Source organism: Aquila chrysaetos, chromosome W, assembly GCF_900496995.4.
Source record: "Aquila chrysaetos chrysaetos chromosome W, bAquChr1.4, whole genome shotgun sequence".
Lineage (NCBI taxonomy): Eukaryota > Metazoa > Chordata > Aves > Accipitriformes > Accipitridae > Aquila > Aquila chrysaetos.
The window spans coordinates 10,493,474-10,515,406 of NC_054457.1; the positions used below are offsets into that span (position 1 = coordinate 10,493,474).

Here is a 21,933-nt window from a genome sequence, read left to right on the forward strand (position 1 = left end):
ATATATATATAAAAAAAAATTAGAGCTAGCAATGTTGTAGTATTCCTGGGGTGGAAAAAAATTCGCAGCACATATATTTTCTGTAATGGTGCTGAAAATGGTTTTGTCCCACCTATATCAGCAAGGATACAGATTCCTGTACAATGCAGAGATGCAAGATTACGCAATTAAAGTTTTCAAAACTTCCTATCTGAACACTTCAATGCTTGTAAAGCAAAGACATGAGATATCACCGTTAAAATAGCAGGCCCAAGATGAGCTGGAAAAGAGGAGTGTGAACTGACTGTAAATCAAATTTAATGCAAGCTCTTCAAATTCTCAACAAGTGGACAGCAGCTTTGCAAGAGTGCCATTAAGGGACAAATAGATAGTAACATCTAAAAGTGAACTCAAGGGTATTAAACTAGATACATCTTTTGAAAGCATTTCTCTGCATTAGGAAGAAGGAAGTTACTTCCCACTCATGTCTTTTTTTTCTGCAGATTTGTTTACCTGTCTGATGGAGACAGAATCATTTGAGTCACCATGAGCTTTTCTAAATTTTTAATCTATCCTTGATATCAGATGCCTCTTCCCTCATTCCCCTTACATCAACCCTTTATATCTTTCTAAAAGTTAGGTCATAGCTAGTAGCTTGACATAGCTATTCATAGGTGAAGTTTTGGCTCCATTTTATATAAGACTATAATAATGCAAAGCCAAGTTATCTTGGTTCACGTTCTTGAGCCTGCAAGATACTAAATCATTTCAGTTCTGGGGTCCTCATCTTTTGGCAAGCTTAGAAAGCTGTCCTGACAGCTTGTCAAGAATTTCAATACCATTCATGATGTCTAATATTGAAAAGGCTTCACAAGGGCATATGGGTTACAACTACATAAGCAACTGATTGTCCAGATTGTTCTCTGGAACTGAGGCCAACTGGCACAGATTGTCCTAAGTCCCTGCTAATGACTTCCCTTTACCTCTACATCTAAGTAAGCTGCCTGGGTGACCAGGTTCTCCATCAGATAGCTGAAGGACCCAGAAAGCAGTGAAGACATAAGTGACCTGCAGTATAATACTCTGCTTCCCTTCTTCACAAATTGTTCCCTATTCACGAACTGTGAACAGGGTTGGAATTGAGGACATGGCCCTGTTACACGCTAAACATCTAAATAGCAGTAAAATAATGGCAGGACATGCAAAGAAGGCTTCATAGGACTGGGCTGCTACTCACATGCAATGAGCTGACTTTACGATCAGAGTTCTGCAAAGCTCCCAGAACTCTGGTTCATAGAATCATAGAATGGTTTCGGTTGGAAGGGACCTTTAAAGGTCATCTAGTCCTACTCCTTTGCCATGGGCAGGGACATCTTTCACTAGACCAGGCTGCTCAAAGCCCTGTCCAAACTGACCTTGAACACTTCCAGTGATGGGGCATCCACAACTTCTCTGGGCAACCTATTCCAGTGTCTCACCACCCTCATCGTAAAAAATGTCTTCCTTATGTCCAATCTAAACATACCATCTTTCAGTTTAAAACTCATTGCCCCTTGTCCTGTCACTACAGGCCTTGGTAAAAAGTCTCTCTCCATCTTTCTTAGAAGCCCCCTTTAAGTATTAAAAGGCTGCAGTAAGATCTCCCCAGAGTCTTCTCTTCTCCAGGCCAAACAACTCAAACTCTCTCAGCCTTTCCTCATGGGAGAGGTGTTCCATCCCTTTGATCATTTTTGTGGCCCTCCTCTGGACTTGCTCTAACAGGTCTGTGTCTTTCCTGTGCTGAGGACTCCAAAGCTGGATGCAGTGCTCCAGGTGGGGTCTCCTGAGAGCAGAGTAGAGGGGGAGAATCACCTGCCTTGACCTGCTGGCCACGCTTCTTGATATACAGTCCAGGATACAATTGGCTTTCTGGGTTGCAAGCACACATTGCTGGCTCATGTCCAATTTTTCATCCAGCAGTACCCCCAAGTCCTTCTCTGCAGGGCTATTCTTAATCAATTCCTCCCCCAGTCTATATTGATATTGGAGATTGCCCCAACCCAGGTTCAGGCCCTTGCACTTGGCCTTGTTGAACTTCATGAGATTCGCATGGGCCCACCTCTCCAGCCTGTCAAGGTCCCTCTGGATGGCATCCTTTCATCCAGCAAATCAACTGTACCACTCGATGTCATTTACAAAGCTGCTGAGGGTGCACTCAATCCACTATCTATGTCACTGATATCACTCCATCGGAGAAGGCCACTGGATTAGTCAGGCACGATTTGCCCTTGGTGAAGCCCTGTTGGCTGTCTCTAATCACCTCCCTGTCTTCCATATGTTTTGACTTATCTTCCAGGAGGGTCTGTTCCATGATTTTACCAGGAACGGAGGTGAGGCTGACTGGTTGGTAGTTCCCAGGGTCCTCCTTTTTAAAAACAGGTGGGATATTTCCCTTTTCTCCAGTCACTGGGGACTTTGCCTGACTGCCATGGCTTTTCAAATATGATGGAGAGTGGCTTAGCGCCTACATCAGCCAATTCCCTCAGGTCCCTGGGATGCATGCCATCGGGTCCCATGGACTTGTGTATGTTCAGGTTCTTCAGGTGGTCTCGAACCTGAGCTACTCTCACAATGGGAGGGACTTCATTCCCCCAGTACCTGCCTTGAGAAGAGCAATTGCCATTGAAAACTGAGGCAAAAAAAATTGTTGAGTACCTCAGCTTTTTTCATGTTGATTAGTTCTAGTTCTGTCTTTTTTATCAGGGGATAGTACATTTTCTTTAATCATGCTTTTTTGTTCAACATACCTGTAGAAGCCCTTCTTATTATTCTTCTCATCCCTTGCCATATTCAGCTACAACTGCGCCTTAGCTTTCCTGATCCCATCCCTACACATCCGGGCAGCATCCCTATATTTTTCCTAGGATACACGTCCCTGGTTCCACTGCCTGTGCATTTCTTTCTTATACTGTACTTTGAGCAGGAGGTCTCTTGCCTTCCTTGCTTGATTTCTTACACATGAGAATTGAGAGCTCTTCTGCTCTAAGAAAAATGCCCTTAAAGAGCTGCCAGCTCTATTCAGCTCCTTTGTCCCTGAGGGCAGCTTCCCAGGGGGTCCCATCCCCTAATTCCTTAAACAACTGAAAGTTTGCTCTCCTAAAATTCAGGGTCTTGACTTTACTCTACACCTGGCCCATATCCCTCAAGACTGTGAATTCCACCAGGGCATCATCACTGCAGCCCTGGCTGCCACCAATCTTGACCACTCTAATTAGTTAATCTGTGTTGGCAAACAACAGGTCCAGTAATGCTTCTCCTCTGGTTGGGCTGTCTATCACCTGGATTAAGAAATTATCCTCAATGCACTCCAAGAGTCTCCTGGACTGCTTACAGCTTGCTGTGCTACTTTTCCAGCAGATATCAAGGTGATTGAAGTCCTCCAGCAGGATCAGGGCCTGCAAGCGTGATGCTTCCTGTAGTTGAAGTAAGAATGCTTCATCAACAGGCTCCCCTTGATCGGGAAGCCTGTAGTAAACACCAACGACAAGGGTTCTTTTGTTGGCGTGGCCCCTATTTTTTACCCATAAGCTCTCAACCTGTTCATCGCTGTTTTTCAAAGACAGCTCTGTGTGGTCAATCCATTCTTTAACATAGAAGGCAACACCACCACCCCCCCGACCCTCCTTCCTTGCCTGTCCCTTCTGAACAGTTTATAGCCATTGATTGCAGTGCTCCAGTCATGTGATTTGTCCCCCCACGTTTCAGTGATAGGAATTGGGTCATAGCTTTCTAGCTGCACAGTGGCTTCCAGCTCCTCCTGTTTGTTACCCATGCTGTGTGGATTGGTATAGAGACACTTCAGTTGGGCTGTCGACCTTGTCACCTTTTTAGAGGTACAAGCCTTAATTCCTTTGAGGCATTTCACATGTGTTTCCCTGTTGGTTCCTAATACATCATCAGCCCCTGGCTCTTCTCTGTTGCTCAAAACTCCATCCCCTTCCCCCCTAAATCTAGTTTAAAGCTCTCCTTATAATTCTGGCCAGCTTGTTGGCAAAGTTCCTCTTGCCCCACTTGGTCAGGTGAATCCCATCAGCTCCCAACAGACCTGTTTTCTCAAAGGTAGATCCATGGTCATAGAAGCCAAAACCTTGAGTATGGCACCAGCCACGCAGCCAGGCATTCACCTGTTCAATTCATCTCCTCCTTCCTGAAGCCCTTCCTCTGACTGGGAGGATAGAAGAGAACACCACCTGTGATCCAGGTCCTTTTAACATTGCCCCGAGGGACATATGGTCTCTTTTGATGGTTCTAAGTTGCCTCGTGTATTGGTTTTGTTGGCAAGGTTTTGGTAGCTGGGGGGGTTACAGGGGTGGCTTCTGTAAGAAGTTGCTGGAAGCTTCCCCTGTGTTCGAGAGAGAGCCAATACCAGCCGGCTCTAAGAAGGACCCGCCGCCGGCCAAGGCCGAGCGAATCAGCGATAGTGGTAGCGCCTCTGTGATAACATTTTTAAGAAGGAAAAAAGTTGGCACAGGCGGATTCGGCAGCCGGAGAGAGGAGTGAGAACATGTAAGAGAAAACAACCCTGCAGACACCAAGGTCAGTGAAGAAGGAGGGGGAGGAGATGCTCCAGGCGCCGGAGCAGAGATTCCCGTGCAGCCCGTGGGGAAGACCATGGTGAGGCAGGCTGTCCCCCTGCAGTCCATGGAGGTCCACGGTGGAGCAGATATCCACCTGTAGCCCGTGGAGGACCCCACGCCGGAGCAGGTGGGTTTCCCGAAGGAGGCTGTGACCCCGTGGGAAGCCCGCGCTGGAGCAGGCTCCTGGCAGGACCTGCGAATCTGTGGAGAGAGGAGCCCACGGAGCAGGTTTTCTGGCAGGACTTGTGACCCCGTGGGGGACCCACGCTGGAGCAGTGTGCTCCTGAAGGACTGCACACCGTGGAAAGGACCCATGCTGGAGCAGTTCGTGAAGAACTGCAGCCCGTGGGAAGGGCCCATGTTGGAGAAGTTCGTGGAGGACTGTCTCCCGTGGGTGGGACCCCACGCTGGAGCAGGGAAGAGTGTGATGAGTCCTCCCCCTGAGGAGGATGAAGCGGCAGAAAACAACGTGTGATGAACTGACCGTAAACCCCATTCCCCGTCCCCCTGTGCCGCTGGGGGGGGTTGGTAGAGAAGCCGGGAGTGAAGTTGTGCCCGGGAAGAAGGGAGGGGTGGAGGGAAGGTGTTCTGAGATTCGGTTTTCTTTCTCATTACCCTACTCTGGTTGATTTGTAATAAAGTGAGTTAATTTTCCCCAAGTTGAGTCTGTTTTGCCCGTGACGGTAACTGGTGAGTGATCTCTCTCCTGTCCTTATCTCGACCCACAAGCTCTTTGTTATATTTTCTCTCCCCTGTCCAGTTGAGGAGGGGGAGTGATAGAACGGCTTTGGTGGGCACCTGGCAACCAGCCAGGGTCAACCCATCACACCTCGTTGCAGTATCATTAGACTCTATGTGGAATAGTTGAGTGGATGATAATCTGTAGGGTTCACCAGGCTCAGCAGCCTCTCTGTGATGTCATGAATGCAAGCTCCTGATAGGCAGCAGACTTACTTGTGTCTGTCAGCTTGATGTTGAATTCAGGCTTATCTTCCCCTTGTGCAGCTGTAAGGCAGGGCTGTCACTCAGCCTGGGACGGCACACAATACCATGTATCGATCTCCCGTATCACATTCCCAGATACTGAGCTGCCTGTTGAGCTCCTCTTGCAACATAGCTACTTGTTTGAAGAGTTCTTCTAGCTAGGCACGCTTGTAGCTATGACATCCACCATTACCTTCAGGTGCTAGGGGGACTTCCAGGTGCTGGAGCTCCATGTAATCTAAGGTCTGGACAGCTATTTCAGTCCCTGGGAGGTCTGTTTGGGTGAAGACATCAGCATAGGTAGGCTGTAGTGCTTCTGTTTGGGTTTCAGCCTTAGCCTTGCAGTTGCAGCAAGTGGACACCATTTTCTTTCAGCAGGTCACAGTCTCCTTGTAGTTCTCGGAAAAAAAATGGCTCACTTTTATAAAATGGTAATTCTTTTGAAAGATGCCATCTTTCTAATTCCTCGGAGACCTCAAGCTTCCAGGTAGGCTTGCACAGCCACCATCTAGCTGGTGTGACCATCAGGACTGCAGCCTAAGCCTGCTGGTGAGCAAAGCAGGCAGCAACCCAACAACTAACAGAGCGTGCTCCCCTTCTGTGCAAACTGCCAACACTGTTCCCAACAGACACCACTCTCTGTTTGGACACCCTGCTTGCTGGTGCTCCCTAGGGCCAGTTATATGTGGCTTCTCCTGGTTTGAACTGGCTGCAGGGAATGCTGGCACAGCCCAACTCTTGCCCACCCCTCTTGCAAGATCTGTCACCTGCCGGTGACACACAGCCCAAGGGTGTCAGGGGCCTAGAAAACCTCTCAGACACCCCCCTGGGGACTTCACAAGCCTCGCACTCCTCACAGCATGCAGCAACAACTGCTGCTGCTGCCACTGCTCAAGTTAATTTCAATGTTTGAATCATTGGTTTATTGCAATTTATATCCCTATGTGTGGCTATTTTTAAGAATGATTCAGTTTTGTGTATGTAATCTTTAAAGGACTTTTAAAGTTAATGAACATCTATGCTAAGAGCTTTTTCAACAGAAAAGCTTGTGTCAGCTGTGGGTGATGTTGACTGTGTAAACTTCCTGGTATTCTATATGCATGCATATGGAACCTAAGGCTCTTTAACCAAATTGGTCCCAAATTATCAAAGTTTTTAACAGAAGAAAACAGTGGGAAAGTTTCCATTTGAAAATTTACAAACACTTTGGTTGAGTTTTTGACTGCATTATAATCAGAGCTTTTAGCTATACTGTGGGTCAATGGGAGGTCTGCATTTCCTGGCAACTGTTTCTGGGTGCTGCTTCTTTTCTCAAGGTGAACTGGCTTTTAGTGACTATCTCTTGATATCCTTCATGAGAATCATGCTGGTGTAAATCTTGTGGGGGAGATTTCCAAAGGAATAAATAGACACCCAAATTCAATGGATAATCAAGTAACTGTTTACAGAAGCAAGTCCACTCTGCTCTAGATTTTGTTTTAATCAGCTCCATTTTTTATCCTAGTCATTAGATTTTTCCTTTCTTCCCTCTCCATACCTTCTGATTTCACAGACTGAAGCAGAATGTGCTCCAGGAGCAGTAGGGCTGGTTTCACACTTGCACGTTTCATGTGAGAGGGGGCTTAAAATGTGGCAAAATAAAGTATGTCACAACCTACAAGGTAAAGATCTCATTATTTTCTGTATTACTGTCCTGTTGTTAACCCTGCAAGACAGAGTTCAGCAACAAATCACTGTTAAATGCATCCTACTACAGATGCTGGACATCTGATGCTCCTTCTCCTAGCAATAATAAAGAAAACTTTCTCAGAATCTCCTCTTAGGATCTGTGTCAGTGAAAACAGATGAAAACAAAACTATAAGCAAGACTAATGACCCTGATGTGAAGATAATGAGAAAACTCCACTTGGGAAGTGGCTGTATTTATAGCCACATTAAAAAAATGATGGAACTATACTTGCTTGAGCCAAAGCTGAATTTGGCCTGTCTGTGTAGAATTGAGTGGGTCATAAAACTGTGATTCAAGAGAAAACACCAAGTCAGGAATTAACTGGGGAAAGAGCATGCTTCCTGCACACAACAGAATATACTCCAGCATGGGCTAGTAGTAACATGCATCAAGCTATATTGCTAATCCTTTAGCATCAGAATAACACTATGTCCTGGTGTATACAAGTTCCTAACTGCTGACATAGTGGTGGCCTTTAGGAAGCTCCTAAAAGCCCTCTAAAATCATTAGGCCTAATTCTGCTTGCGATTATGTTGGTGTAAGTTCAGAGTAACTGCACTGACTTCAAGGGAGCCAATTCAGATTTATCTCTCTGTATCTCTCATTATTTCCTGCATTGTTTCCAGTTGCACAAAATCATGTGTACATGTCCTCCAGAGCTGCTGGAACCCTCTGTCCTCCCTGCACTGCACATGATGCAATGAGTCTCTGATGGAGGAGGAAAGCTGAAAAGTCTATGTAGGGAAGCAGATAATTTCCTGAGCAACAGATACAAAAATGCCAACTAATAAAAAGCCTTCAAACTGTGACAATTCAATGCACACACATACAAGGATGCCTTGACAAGCTGCTTGACTTCTCAGCAAAACTTTCTTGTTTTCTTGAGTGCAGCTTCCACCAAACTCCCCCACTCAGGTATTAAGCTCTGTAGTGACAGCTGAGACTGATAGCATATTTCCATACATTCTGTATGGTATGTCTAAATATTTTGATGGTTTTAATATTTTGTACCAGCCGTGGAAACTGGTTTGCTGCTAGGTGACTGTAAAAGTGAGATTTGGTAAATAATTATTAGAAATCTTATACTAACACTATGATTGAAACAATAGACAAAAGTATAGCCAAGCAATTAACTGGTAGAGGTAGTTACTCATAAGTTTTGCAGTTCTTTGCTCTTCTGACTAGATGTTCCTGTACGCTAGATGAGAACAATGTTGAGACTGACCACATGTGATTGAAGCTGCGTTAAGCTTCAAGATCAAAGAACAAGGACAAGAATAAAGACTTCAAGGACAGCCAGCAAGAACTTCAAATGGGTAGGTGGTCGCAAAAGCAGCCCTTCGACTCAAATGGATCCTTCATTGCGCGTGATCGGATGTAGGCAGTACTAAGATAATCAGTTGCAATTATTTTTATGTATATGTATACTAATCTGATTAATATGCAATTAGTTATTCTATATAACCTGTTAGTGCTAAAGCTGTGGCATGCACGCTAGGTGGAACTATCCCCCGTGCATCCAGCGCTGCAATAAAGAATGCCTGCTTTCTAAAACTCCAAAACGAGCCGTAGAGAGTTTCTTCAACCGGCTTTTCGGTATCAAGACCTGCAGGTGTTTGCTGCTATTGTCCTTTTGGAATTGACAGACACTTGTTCCTCACTGTAAATGTTTGTATGGTGGTGCTTGCCTGACTAGCTACAGCCCAAATAACGATAAACCAGCCTTTTCTTTTTTTAGTCCATTGTTGTTATGCATTAATTCTCTTTGCAAATAGTCACTTGGTACTGGAAATTTTACTGGCATTATCTTTTAGCAAACATTTCATATATAGAGTCACCAGAAAACATGTATTATGCAGTTGCCATAAATACAGCACTGTACAATATTAGGTATCATCAGGCTCATAGATGAAAGAACTGTGCCTAGTGGGCCAGATGCTCTTTGCCTTTTCACTACTCTAATACTAATATTATTTCACTGTCTTCAAAGCTGCTACTCTGAATTTGCTGAGCAACAGTGGAGAACAGAACCTGGCCTATTTGCTAAGAATTGTAATACTTCCAGGGTCAAAATGGTTTCTCAAAAGAGTTTTTGCCCTTAGCATTTAGTGAGAAGGTCTGAAAGCTGGGTATTTTAAAATTTGCTTGGAATATCAAATGGTGTCATCCTTAGTTTTTCTACTTGGGAGGCTCAGAAGCATAACTTCTCACATCTTAACTGAAAGCGCATGGGACCTCCATGCTTCAAAAGATATCCTTTTACACAATACTCATTTAACATTAACATTAAATAGAAGTGATCAAGAAACAAAACAAAGAAACAAAGCCACAAAAAGCAAGGAAACTTATTTACAAATCTTTCTCACTCCCTCATCTGTTTACTTTTTGGTCCCATGGTTCTGTTTCTTTAGTTCTTTACTCATCACCAAATGAGACAAGACCTGAATTTTAATTTAAAAAAAAAAATAAAAAAAGCAGCCCCGAAAGAAGCAAAACATAAAAAAGATAGACAACAGTCTTTCTCAACCACTGGAGGTACAAAATATGCCAGTATTTCACTTAGGGATTGAAATAAAACCACTTCAATAAATAGGATGTTTTTCATTTGGAAGCAGTAGAAGATGAGAGTGGCCCAGGGCACTGTTTGACAATAAAGTGACTGTGTGCCAATATGACATAGGCTATGTATAGGATGTATCATGTGGCATGTTTTCATTAGAGGCAGGGAATTACCTCTGATCCAAGAATGGGCAAAATCTCATTTGGAAATTACTGCTCACAGTTATAGTGATTTATGTACTAGAAAGAGACATTCAAACTAAAATTAATGTGGGGAAGGCTATAGGAGGAGAAGGAAAATGGAGAACTGACAGTTTGGCTTGTTTAACCCTCCAAAACAGTCTGGGAGGGGACAGGATTATTCTTTCTAAATACACTTAAGACAAAAATTCCAGGAAGAGAGAAGAATGCTCTCTGTTGGAGGATAATGTGATCAAGTGGGTGTACACTGGTCATGAGTTAATTTAGGCTACTGCTTAAAAAGAAAATTTCCAACCATTAGGAGAGTGAGGTGTGGAGCAGCCTTCCAGACAAGGCCCTGGCAGCAGAATCCTAGTTATTTGCAACATCCACCTTGATAAACTAATGGAAGGGGCTGTATGACAGGGCAGGAATGATCCAGGAGTTAGAAATTCAAGACTTCTGCTACCCAGTTTTGTGGTATACCTGAGAGACAGTTGAAAAGGGGAATGTCAGTGTTTTGTTGGCTCCATCATATTTCTTTTTATAGGTTTTGGTGCCTTATATAGAAGGGGCTAAAAGTGTTAATGGGTGTTGAGATTTTCAATGATGTGGCTTGAGGAGGCCTGAGGTTCTTGTGGCTGCTCCTGCCCTTAACACTTGATGCGTGGCTTCCTGCAATAGTGGAAGGCTTTGACTCAGTAACCTGCATCACCTCTTCCAGTCCTACATCTTTTGCTCTCTTTAAATAGTAAAAGAACAACAACAAACATGGTACAAGATATGCAGGAGATATAAAGAAAAAACAGGTCACTGGACTTTATGCTGAACCATATCCTCTTGGGTTCTTCCACCCCATCTATGCTAGAAGTGGAAGAAATGAATTTGTGACTTCTAAACCTTCCCATCCCTTTTGGGCGAGTTGGGCCTAAAAGAAGATGGAAACCTCACTAATAGCCCCAGGCCTCTGACAGATCCTTGCATGGTATGTACAAGTGGAGGCAAGGACTCCTTATTTCCTCCACTGTTCTTTGCACTATTACATAAAGGCAAATAAGTTATTTAATAGCTAAATAGAGATTACATAACTTAGCTCCATAAATCTAAATCAGAGTATGCCACACTGGACAGACATAAGGAAGTGGAAGGGTGAAATTGTGGTCCTAATGAAGTTGATGGCAAAGCTCTTGCTTAACCTACTGAGATCACAGTTTCATCCAAAATCTTGGTTCAAGCCTGTGGCTGGCTAACCAGGCTGGATATTTAAAGCATATCCCTGTTTTTCCAAGTACTGGGGTGAGCTGACCTTCCTTATTTTTTTTCTTGAGCTTTTTGCTTATGATAAAGAAACACAGAAAAGTATTTTAAGACCAAATATTGAGCAAGCTCTTGCAAACTTGAATTGTAAGCCTAAAAAGGGTATGAAATAGTATCTCTGCATGCAAGAACAAATATTAGCAAAGTGGTTGTTCTCATGCTTCAATGTCAATACTTTAAGCCACTGAACAGTGCAGATGAGTCACATTATTTGTATGTCTGAAGGAAAGATGTGAAACCTTAACTTTTGAGGGATAGGAGTCTAAACAACAAAAACCAGATGTCAACAAAGTAAGTAAAAGCCCCTACTGAACCTGAAACCTATATTCCCAACCAAAAGATTATTTCTCTCCCACTCTTCCCTGAAGCATCTCTTAAGAACTGAGCTGATTCAATATAGAATGTCATTAACAATCTAACAGTGAACAAGGACTGGGGATCATCCTTATCTTACAGAACCAAACTATAAATAATCATCTTGAGCAAATCTAACATCCTGACAGGGAGGCAGCATCTCAGAAAACTGATTCCAGTGTATTAATAAACATAAATACCAAACCATTTCTTGCAGAACATTTTGGAGCTATAGAAATCCTTCCAATAAATCTTAGATAAAGCTGTCAAGGTTGGGGGAAAATTGCTTCCATGTATGTGATTAAGCCTGAACAGTTTAAAAGACTTATCCTGCTACAAACAATCAGGTATGGTAGGTCAGAACCATCCCAGTGTCATTGCTGACAGTTTCATTACTTAGGTCTGCCATGGACAGGCAACCATCTGATAAGTCATAATAGCCTTGACTGTTTCATGACCAGCTTCTGACTAGCCCACATATGGCCCTAGCAGGTCAGGCCAAAATCTCACAGGCTTGACTCTAACTTCCAGCTTTTATCAGTGTGAAAGATGGTGGCAAGGCAGGCTGTGGCTTTGTCCCTCTTCTTGTGCTGGCCAAAAGCCATCTGGAGTGTGAGGGGCTGGAGAAATGGTCCTTCTTGGTTTTCTCACTGTGCAGAACAAGCAACAGCACAAATTTAAGTTTCATGTCTATGCATCATACTGCAAGCTACTCCATCAACTTGGATGAAGCCATGCTACTTTACACTTTCATTAATCCCTTCAGATGCTTGTCTACCTCTTTCTCCCTTCATCCACACTTTTGTAATTTACTAACACCTCTCTCCACTTTCCTGCCTTATTCCCTCTCTCACATCCATTATTGTACCCTCTTCACTACTCACATTGTCCCTTTCCTTCTCTCTTTCTTCTCCCTGGTCCCCGCTCAGCCTCCCTCAGCCTCTGGATAAGAGAAGACAAAGTGACAAAGAGAGAGGGAGATATGGGAAAGTGACAAAGAGAAAGGGAGATGTGGGAAAAGGAATGAATGTTGATGATGGGGAGTCAGAGAGAAAGGAAACATGAGAAATGGAGTGTATCACTTGAATGAGGGACTTTGAGAGGCACTCAAGCATCCCTCCCCGTCCCATCCCCCAGAGTTTCCTCTGAACGCCTGGTTTCTCCAAGTCACAGGTCAGGCAGGACAAAATCTTGGCCCTGTTCTAAACTCCTGCTTCATTAAGTGGAAGCTTTGCTCAAGTGCTCATGTGCCAGAATCAAGGACTAAACCCAGAGGTACATGAGCAGCTGAGATGAGACTAGAGTCAGTACAGTATCACATGCTTGTGCCAGGTTTCAGTTGTCCTCAGGAAGCCCTTAGGATTAGCTAGCTTCCATCCTTTTTTTTTTTTTGTATTTACTTTTTCTGCAGCAGGGAGTCATTATTTTTTCTGTCAAGGCCTTTTCAAACATTTACTATTGAGCATGAACATTCATTCTGAAGTATAATGATGAACATGGTAAATAAATTCAGTCTTATTGAAATACGGAACAGAGACATGCCCCCAGACTCAAAAGTATTGCTCATACAAAATCAAGAAACCCTGACCTTTGGTGCTCACTGATGTCCTCTCAAACACAAATATAGCCAGAGATTACTACTCTGTATATTTATCCAAATTATGAAATGAAATCATGCTTATTTTACATTGAAGAAATAGCTTGAAGTGCCAAATTTCCAAAATAACAAAACTTAAGAATCTGGTTTGTATGTTTACTAAATACTAGGTGTGCTTTTTTATAGAAGGGACAAAGAACAAAGGAAACTGCTACTTCTTAGCTGTTAAATGAAACAACACTCAGCAATAACTCTTGTGTGTAGATTCCTCTGCCCTGTCCAGCCTCATCTAGATGTAAAGGTATATTAGGTGTACGTGGCAAGGTTTTGGCAGTGGGTGGGGAGGGCTGCAGGGGTGGCCTCTTTGGTCTGCCCCGTGCCATACACAGCCAGTTCTAGACAGCTCTGCAACGGACCCACCCCAGGCCAAAGTTGAGCCAATCAGCAAAGCTGGTAGCGCCTCTGTGATAGCATATTTAAGAAAGGGTAGAAAAACCACTGCACAGCAGCTGTGAGAGGGAGGAGTGGAAAAATGTGAGAGAAACAACACTGCAGACACCAAGATCAGTGAAGGAGGGGGAAGAGGTGCTCCAGGCGCAGATATTCCCCTGCAGCCCGTGGAGACGACCATGCCAGAGCAGATATCCACACTGCAGCCCATGGAGGGCCCCATGCTGGAACAGGTTTATCCTGAAGGACTGCAGCCTGTGGGAAGGACCCATGCTGGAGCAGGGGAAAAGTGTGAGAAGGAAGGAGCAGCAGAGAGGAACTGGTATGTACTGACCACAACTGCCCATTCCCCAACCCCCCTGCGCTGCTCAGGGTTGGGGGGGGAGGAATTGGAAATGAAGGAGTGAAGTTGAGCCTCAGAAAAAAGGGGGTGGGGGGAAGGTGTTTCAGTTTTTGTCTTTGTTTCTCACCATCCTACTCTATTTTTAATTGGCAATAAATACAATTAATTTTCCCCAAGTTGAGTCTGTTTTCCTCATGATGGTAATTGGTAAGGGATCTCCCTGTCTTTATTTTGAGCCATGGTCTTTTTCATCTTATTTTCTCCCTCATCCTGTTGAGAAAGGGGAGTGAGAGAGCGGCTGGGTGGGTGTCTGGCGGCCAGCCAAGGTCAACCCACCACAAAAGGCAATCTCTTTTCAGGCATCGCAGAAACACTGGTGCCAAGGGGACACTGTTCTTTTATAGACACAGCAGCCCAATTAAGGTGGCTAAGGAATAGGCCTTCATTTTATCTACAAGGAGTTCGCTGGTAACAAGTGATGTGGGAGGCAGGTACAGAGAATGTGTTTAAAGATTCTGAGTAGCTTATGTTACAGGATACAACTCTAGCATTTATAAACTAACAGCTTGGCCATGGATTGCCTCCCCCATGCTACAAAAACCTGATAGCTGCCACTCTTACTCCAGTTCCACCCATGAAGTTACACACATGGTATAGAACAGCAAATGCTGTAAACGACATGACTTGCCACAAAGTACAAAGCCAACATTAACAACAATAATCAGTGTACACAGTCCTGTCTATCCTAGAGATCCTAGAAGCCCTTTGCAAACTTCACAGATCATTTTATGACAACCAAGCTCAGGGAAAATGGCCAGGGCCAGAGTATGAACAAGCGCCATGGGCTATCCTTACCCACCACTGAGTTACAGCCCTCACCAGAGTGACACAAAACAAATGTTCAGCCATAAACAGTAAGACTAAAGAACTGGCTTAAAGCAGGAAATGCTTGCTTTCAGCAAGTAAAATAAATGTCCCATCCAGTGCTGCTGACCATTATATCTATTTAAGTAAACTGAAACATTGTACAATAACCAAAAGCTACAATTTCCATTTGTCTTAGAAGTGTATAAGAACATATTTTAATATCTTCTGAGAGTTGGGCCAAATTTGATTACCCGCTCTTCCTTTTTATCTGCTGCTTCTTCACTACAGCCAAACATGCCAAATTTCTGCCCAGAGTAAAAAAGACTGTTGTATGATTTATTATTAGAAAAGAAAGCCAACATATATAAACAAAAGGACATGCCAATCTTATTCTGATTAACTCTCTCCAAATCTACCAAAACTAATACTTAAACTGAGTAATTACCATGGGTATTTACTCAGAACCAGCTTCTCCATATGCCAGCCCCTAAATCATCTCACAGAGACTGTCCAGTGTAAATCAGTCACATGAATGCAGTAAGATGACTGAACAAGACCTCAGTTACTACTGATTATAGCAGTTCACTTACCCTATAGTAGTCTGTGCTGTACACATCTCTAGACATCCCAAAATCCCCGATCTTCACCAGCAGGTTCTCACCAACCAGGCAATTCCGGGTAGCAAGATCCCGATGCACGAAGTGCTGTGATGCCAAGTAAACCATACCAGCTGCAATCTGCTGGGCAATGTGAAGCATCTGGGATTGAGTCAGCTCAGCAGGACGGTTGCCTTCTGCTATCAGTACTGCATCTGGTCCATGTGCCCTGCACCAAAATGCAAGCCAGGGAAGTAATAGGCCACTTGTAAGCTAGAGAAGTGAAAGGCATTAGTGGGCCCTAAACCACAAAATTGCCTCACTCAAATATAATGACAAAAAGGGCTATAAATTAATTGGTGAAATAGGGGAGAATTTGCCTCTTGATTTTTTTTCCTTTACTGTTTTCTTTCATGGTGAGAAAGACAAGTGATTTTAAGGTGTTACACAATGGGTAACATATTGCTTAGGGAAATAGGGCAGATGGTTTATAACAATATATCTCAGTCCTAAACCACCACCTTTCTCCAGTTCTGTTCCAGTAACTAACTTCCTAGCTAACTTCCTTCTCAGGTGCCATCCGAGAAATAAGTGCAGCAATTTTAGATTTATACTTCTAATTTCCCATCCATATGCACAGCACGACACTGTTTTTGCTGATTTCACCACTGAAGGCGAGTTCTGCCCAACACAGAAATTCTCAACAATGGAAAGAGGACGTCACGAACCGTACTGGACAGACCAGGGAGGGGTTGTGGTGAGTTCAGAATTCCCTCAGGCTAAATTAAGGTGAAGCGACACCAAACGATCAGTTGAACGTTTTATTCATGGCAGAAGCAGCCTGAACTTGGAAGGTGTAACAGTAGGTGGCGTGGTTTCTCACAACAGGAACTGGCATGAAACTACCTCAGTAAACCGTGTAACCTGTGGTAACCATATACATCAATTCAGGGAATAAGGAGATCCCTCCCGTTGAGTCACGAGATTCAGAGTGGACCCCCTTGCTTTCTAGACTCCTTCTCAGAGAAGACCCTAGAGGTGGCTAGATCCACTCCTAGTCCCAGACTTGGTCAATGGTTTTATGTCTAAAGGGATGAGGTATAGGGATTATGAAAAAGGAGCGAGAAAGAGAGAGTGAGACTGTGAGAGACTGAAAGAGTTAATGTCTCAAACATTGTGGTGGGGCAAGTTCTGCATAAGGACCAACTCTGCATAACAACAAAACACAAGTGAAAAGAAGCCAATCAGCACAGATCAGCAACAGGATCCAAGGGCATGCGGGAGGGTGCCCAGCTTCTTGTTCTGATATGCTGAGCAGGGCAGCTCACCATGCATGGCCAAAGATCAAACAATGGTCATGTCTGCAGGGAAGGAGAAGTTACTCCCTAAATGACCCCCAAGCCCACTGACCCATTTCCCAAAGGTTCTGAAAGCACAAACTGTGCATGACACCTGAAGGAGGGGCAAGGAGATGATAAAAGGACACAAACTGAAGCCCCGTGCGCATGCCCACCGGAACTGGACCTCTAGACTGGCTGGACCAACGCTGGACCCAGGACCAGTGAAATTTTTCTCTTTTCTTTTCCTCTTCCTTTCCCTGTCTTGCTCTCTGCTATGCAGAACTTGCCCCACCACAATGTTTGAGACATTAACTCTTTCAGCCTTGCACAGAGGACACAAAACACAGTCTAGCTGGATCAACTAAACAACTTCAGAAATCAGAGGTTTTCAAGATCTAGCAATGCCTTAAAAGATATACTCGTCAACTGACTCATGAGAAACTCCTATACACTCTAGGACAAAGGAAACCCTTCTGCTTTGGAAAGCCCAACAAAGGACTATAACATGTGTGCTTCAGCTATCTTAACAGTGTCACATCAGTGACATCGATGTGTCACACACATGTCATATCCTGGTACCTTGAAGCTACAGATATCAGCATACCTACATGTACCATTGTCCTGGTTTCAGCTGGGATGGAGTTAATTGTCTTCCTAGTAGCTGGTACAGGGCTATATTTTGGGTGCAGTATGAGAAGAAAGTTGATAACACTGATGTTTTCAGTTGTTGCTAAGTAGTGTTTAGACTAAGTCAAGGATTTTTCAGCTTCTCATGCCCAGCCAGCGAGAAGGCTGGAGGGGCACAAGAAGTTGGGAGGGAACACAGCCAGGGCAACTGACCCAAAGTGGCATTCCATACTGTCGTGGTTTCAGCCCAGCCGGTAACAAAGGACCACGCAGCCGCTCGCTCACTCCTCCCGCCCCCCTCCGGTGGGATAGGGAGGAGAATCGGAGGAGAGAAAAGAAAAAAAACCTGGAACCTCGAGGGTTGAGATAAGGGCAGTTTACTGGGACAACACAAAAAAAAAGGTTACAACAACAACAACGGTACTAATGAAAGAGTACACAACAAGAGTGATGCACAGTGCAACTGCTCACCACCCGGGACCCGACGCTCCGCCACTTCCCCCACCTAAAGTCGACAGCACCCCCCGGGCCTGCTCCCCATGTATATACTGAGCATGATGGCACATGGTATGGAATAGCTCCTTGGCTAGTTCAGGTCAGCTGCCCCGGCTATGCCCCCCCCACCTCCAAGGTTCCTGTAAAAAATTAACTCTATCCCAGCTGAACCCAGGACATTATCCACCCCTTATTCTATACCATCTACATCATGCCCAGATCTTACATTTTCCAATCAACCACTACCACTTTCCTTGTCATATATATATATATATGTATATGGACACCCCCCCCCCGCCACACACACACACAAATAGTATTCCCGTAGTCGATGGGCTATCCCTCCAATGTGTCCATCAATTTTATTTAGTCCATGACTTTGGGGCTCCATCTGTTGTAACACTTCTTCAGGATAAGAGAGATGGTGTGAGGTGTTAGGTTGTTGTATGCTGCCTCTGGAACTTGTGGCTGGTACATTTGGTGCAACCCACGCCCTTGGCCTGCAGGTCGAAGATGTTGATCTTGAGGAAATTGCTGGGCGCCAGTTCAAGTTCTATCACTGTTGTTCTTGGCTCAGTTTCAAAGTCCAGCCTTCAGTCATTTGGGTAATTCTTACAGTAATAACCTTGATATGGCATATAGCCACTATAGATACAATGACATACATTGGCAGGTTATTTAGCAGTTAAATATCATACAGCCTAATTCACTGGCTATTCTCTCCCAAAATCAAATCTCCCTGAGGTACACATCGAACTTCCCCATCCTTCTGCATCACCCACCAGCTGTACCCAGGTCCCTGAGCAAAAACAACCCCTTGGATGGGTTTGTCTCTGCTTGAGGCAGGACTAACCCAGACTGTCTTTCCTAACACACTCCTCATGCGCACTACAGGGACTTTATCCCTTCTACAGTATGTGGAAGTCTTGGTTGGGCGGGGCCCGCCCGATTGGTGGATCCTCTAGTATTAACTAACCAGGTGGCTTTTGTTAAATGTGTATCCCAATGTTTGAAAGTTCCACCCCCCATTGCTCTCAATGTAGTTTTCAGCAGTCCATTGTATCGTTCGATTTTTCCGGAGGCTGGTGCGTGATAAGGGATGTGATATACCCACTCAATGCCATGTTCTTTGGCCCAGGTGTCTAGGAGGTTGTTTTGGAAGTGACTCCCGTTGTCCAACTCGATTCTTTCTGGGGTGCCGTGTCGCCATAAAACTTTCTCTTCAAGGCCCAGGATAGTGTTCTGGGCAGTGGCGTGGGACACAGGATATGTTTCCAGCCATCCAGTGGTTGTTTCCACCATTGTAAGCACACGGCGCTTGCCTCGGCGGGTTCGTGGGAGTGTGATATAGTCAATCTGCCAGGCCTCCCACTGTTTATATTTCAGCCATCGCCCTCCATACGACAGGGGTTTTAGCCGCTTGGCTTGCTTAATTGCAGCACAGGTTTCACATTCATGGATAACCTGTGCGATAGTGTCCATGGTCAAGTCCACCCCTCGGTCACGAGCCCATCTATATGTTGCATCTCTTCCCTGATGGCCTGAGGTATCATGGGCCCACTGAGCCATAAATAGCTCACCCCTACGTTGCCAGTCCAGGTCCACCTGAGCCACTTCAATCTTGGCGGCCTGATCCGCCTGCTGGTTGTTTTGATGTTCTTCAGTGGCCCGACTCTTGGGTACATGAGCATCTACGTGGCGTACTTTTACCACTAGCTTCTCTATCCGAACAGCAATATCTTGACACAGTGCGGCAGCCCAGATGGGTTTACCTCTGCGCTGCCAGTTGCTCTTCTTCCATCGCTGTAGCCACCCCCACAGGGCATTTGCCACCATCCATGAGTCAGTATAGAGATAGAGCACTGGCCATTTCTCTCTTTCAGCAATGTCTAACGCTAGCTGGATGGCTTTCACCTCTGCAAACTGACTCGATTCACCTTCTCCTTCAGCGATTTCTGTGACTTGTCATACAGGACTCCATACAGCAGCCTTCCACCTCCGATGCTTTCCCACAATGCGACAGGACCCATCAGTGAACAGAGCATATTGCCTCTCATTTTCTGGCAGTTTATTATACAGCGGGGCCTCTTCAGCCCGTGTCACCTCCTTCTCTGGCGACATTCCAAAATCTTTGCCTTCTGGCCAGTCCATGATCACTTCCACAATTCCTGGGCGACTGGGGTTTCCTATGCGAGCTCGTTGTGTGATCAGTGTGGCCCACTTACTCCACGTGGCATCAGTTGCGTGATATGTAGAGGAGACCCTCCCTTTGAACATCCAGCCCAGCACTGGCAGTCGGGGTGCTAAGAGGAGCTGTGTTTCAGTACCAACCACTCCTGAGGCAGCTCAAACTCCTTCATATGCTGCCAATATCTCTTTTTCAGTTGGAGTATAGCGAGCCTCGGATCCTCTGTATCCCCGACTCCAAAACCCCAGAGGTCGGCCTCGGGTCTCCCCAGGTGCTTTCTGCCAGAGGCTCCAGGTAGGGCCATTCTCCCCAGCTGCAGTGGAGAGCATGATGTCACATGGTATGGAATAGCTCCTTGGCTAGTTTCAGGTCAGCTGCCCCGGCTATGCCCCCCCACCTCCCAGGTTCCTGTAAAAATTAACTCTATCCCAGCTGAACCCAGGACACATACCATGTGACGTTATGCCTAGTATATAAACTGGGGTGAGTGGGGCTGAGAGGAATCGCCACTCGGGAACTAACTGGGTGTCGGTCGGCAGGTGGTGAGCAATTGCATTGTGCATCATTGTATATTCCAATCATTTTATTATTGTTATTATTATCATTATTAGTTTCTTCCTTTCTGTCCTATTAAACTGTTCTTATCTCAACCCAGGAGTTTTACTGGGTTTTTTCCGATTCTCTCCCCCATCCCACTGGGTGTGGGGGGAGTGAGTGAGCGGCTGTGTGGTGCTTAGTTGCTGGCTGGGGTTAAACCACGACAACCATTTTGTCAAGCATTACTAGCCGGTACTTAGCCAATTAATGAGGTCCTCTGACAGTTATTCCTCATTTGATACACCCTATAATATTCTGAATAGCCCTTTTTATCCATCCCATTCTTCTAGTTTTATAGAAGCCTTTTTTTTATTCCATTCCCGCAGACTAATCTTTCAGAGACCACTTCTGCCCTTCTCTCCTGAACTTTTTTGAAAAAATACCCTAGAACTGATTTTTATTTTTTCTCAGAAGTCCTTCCTTCCTACAAAGAGGAGTTTCAGAGTCACCTTTTTAATCAACAGAGGTGAGGTGTACCCTTAATTTGTCCCTTGGGGAAGGGCATAGGAGTTTGGAAGAGCTGCAAATTAATCAAAATCTGTGAGATCAAATCTGACACTACCTATTAGAAATATGATATTAAAATTCCCCCAGGGGAAGAACTTCCTGCACAAAGTGACAGATAAAGGAGGGTGTGTAGCATTGCATCTGATACTAGGCAAAGAAGTTAACTGGGCTTGTTCTGCCACAGGCAGCCATACAGTTGTTGCTGGAGATGGTGGGGGGAATAAAAGGGAAGATATGAAATTTCCAACCAAGACTCAGAGGCAAATTCCTATTGAAAAGCATTGTACCTCTTCATTGCACTGATTTTTTTTTTTTTAATGACCTTTCTCAAGCATGAAGCTCTGAGTCTGCTAAATTAGAGAGCTCTTCATCTTTCACTAGCTTTCTTGAGGAGATGGTCTGTACGTAATGAAACTTTTGGATTATTTTAATGCATCTTGCTTATCTTCTTGGTGCTGGCTATGAATTAGGAGCTCCTCAGTATCTGCAATAGCCAGTAACATTGACAGAGATTCCTTTGGATCCACATCGGTCTCTGCTAGCCAGAACAAGCGCAGAGCAGGCATGACTTTGAGGCTGTAGTGCTAGAGCTGAAACGGCCCTTGGCT

General features: G+C 44.7%; 2 protein-coding genes across 2 annotated transcripts in view; one reads left to right on the plus strand and one right to left on the minus strand.

Moving 5' to 3' along the window:
* Positions 1-21,933, plus strand: part of LOC121232838 (ubiquilin-1-like) — a 1,092,736-nt gene that overhangs the window by 469,458 nt on the left and 601,345 nt on the right. The window lies entirely within an intron of this gene.
* Positions 1-21,933, minus strand: part of LOC121232842 (BDNF/NT-3 growth factors receptor-like) — a gene marked incomplete at its 5' end in the record, with an annotated part of 63,830 nt that overhangs the window by 33,016 nt on the left and 8,881 nt on the right. Inside the window, one exon of the mRNA XM_041121316.1 lies at positions 15,566-15,800. Coding sequence (XP_040977250.1) covers positions 15,566-15,800 — 235 coding nt within the window. The remainder of the gene's footprint in view (positions 1-15,565; positions 15,801-21,933) is intronic.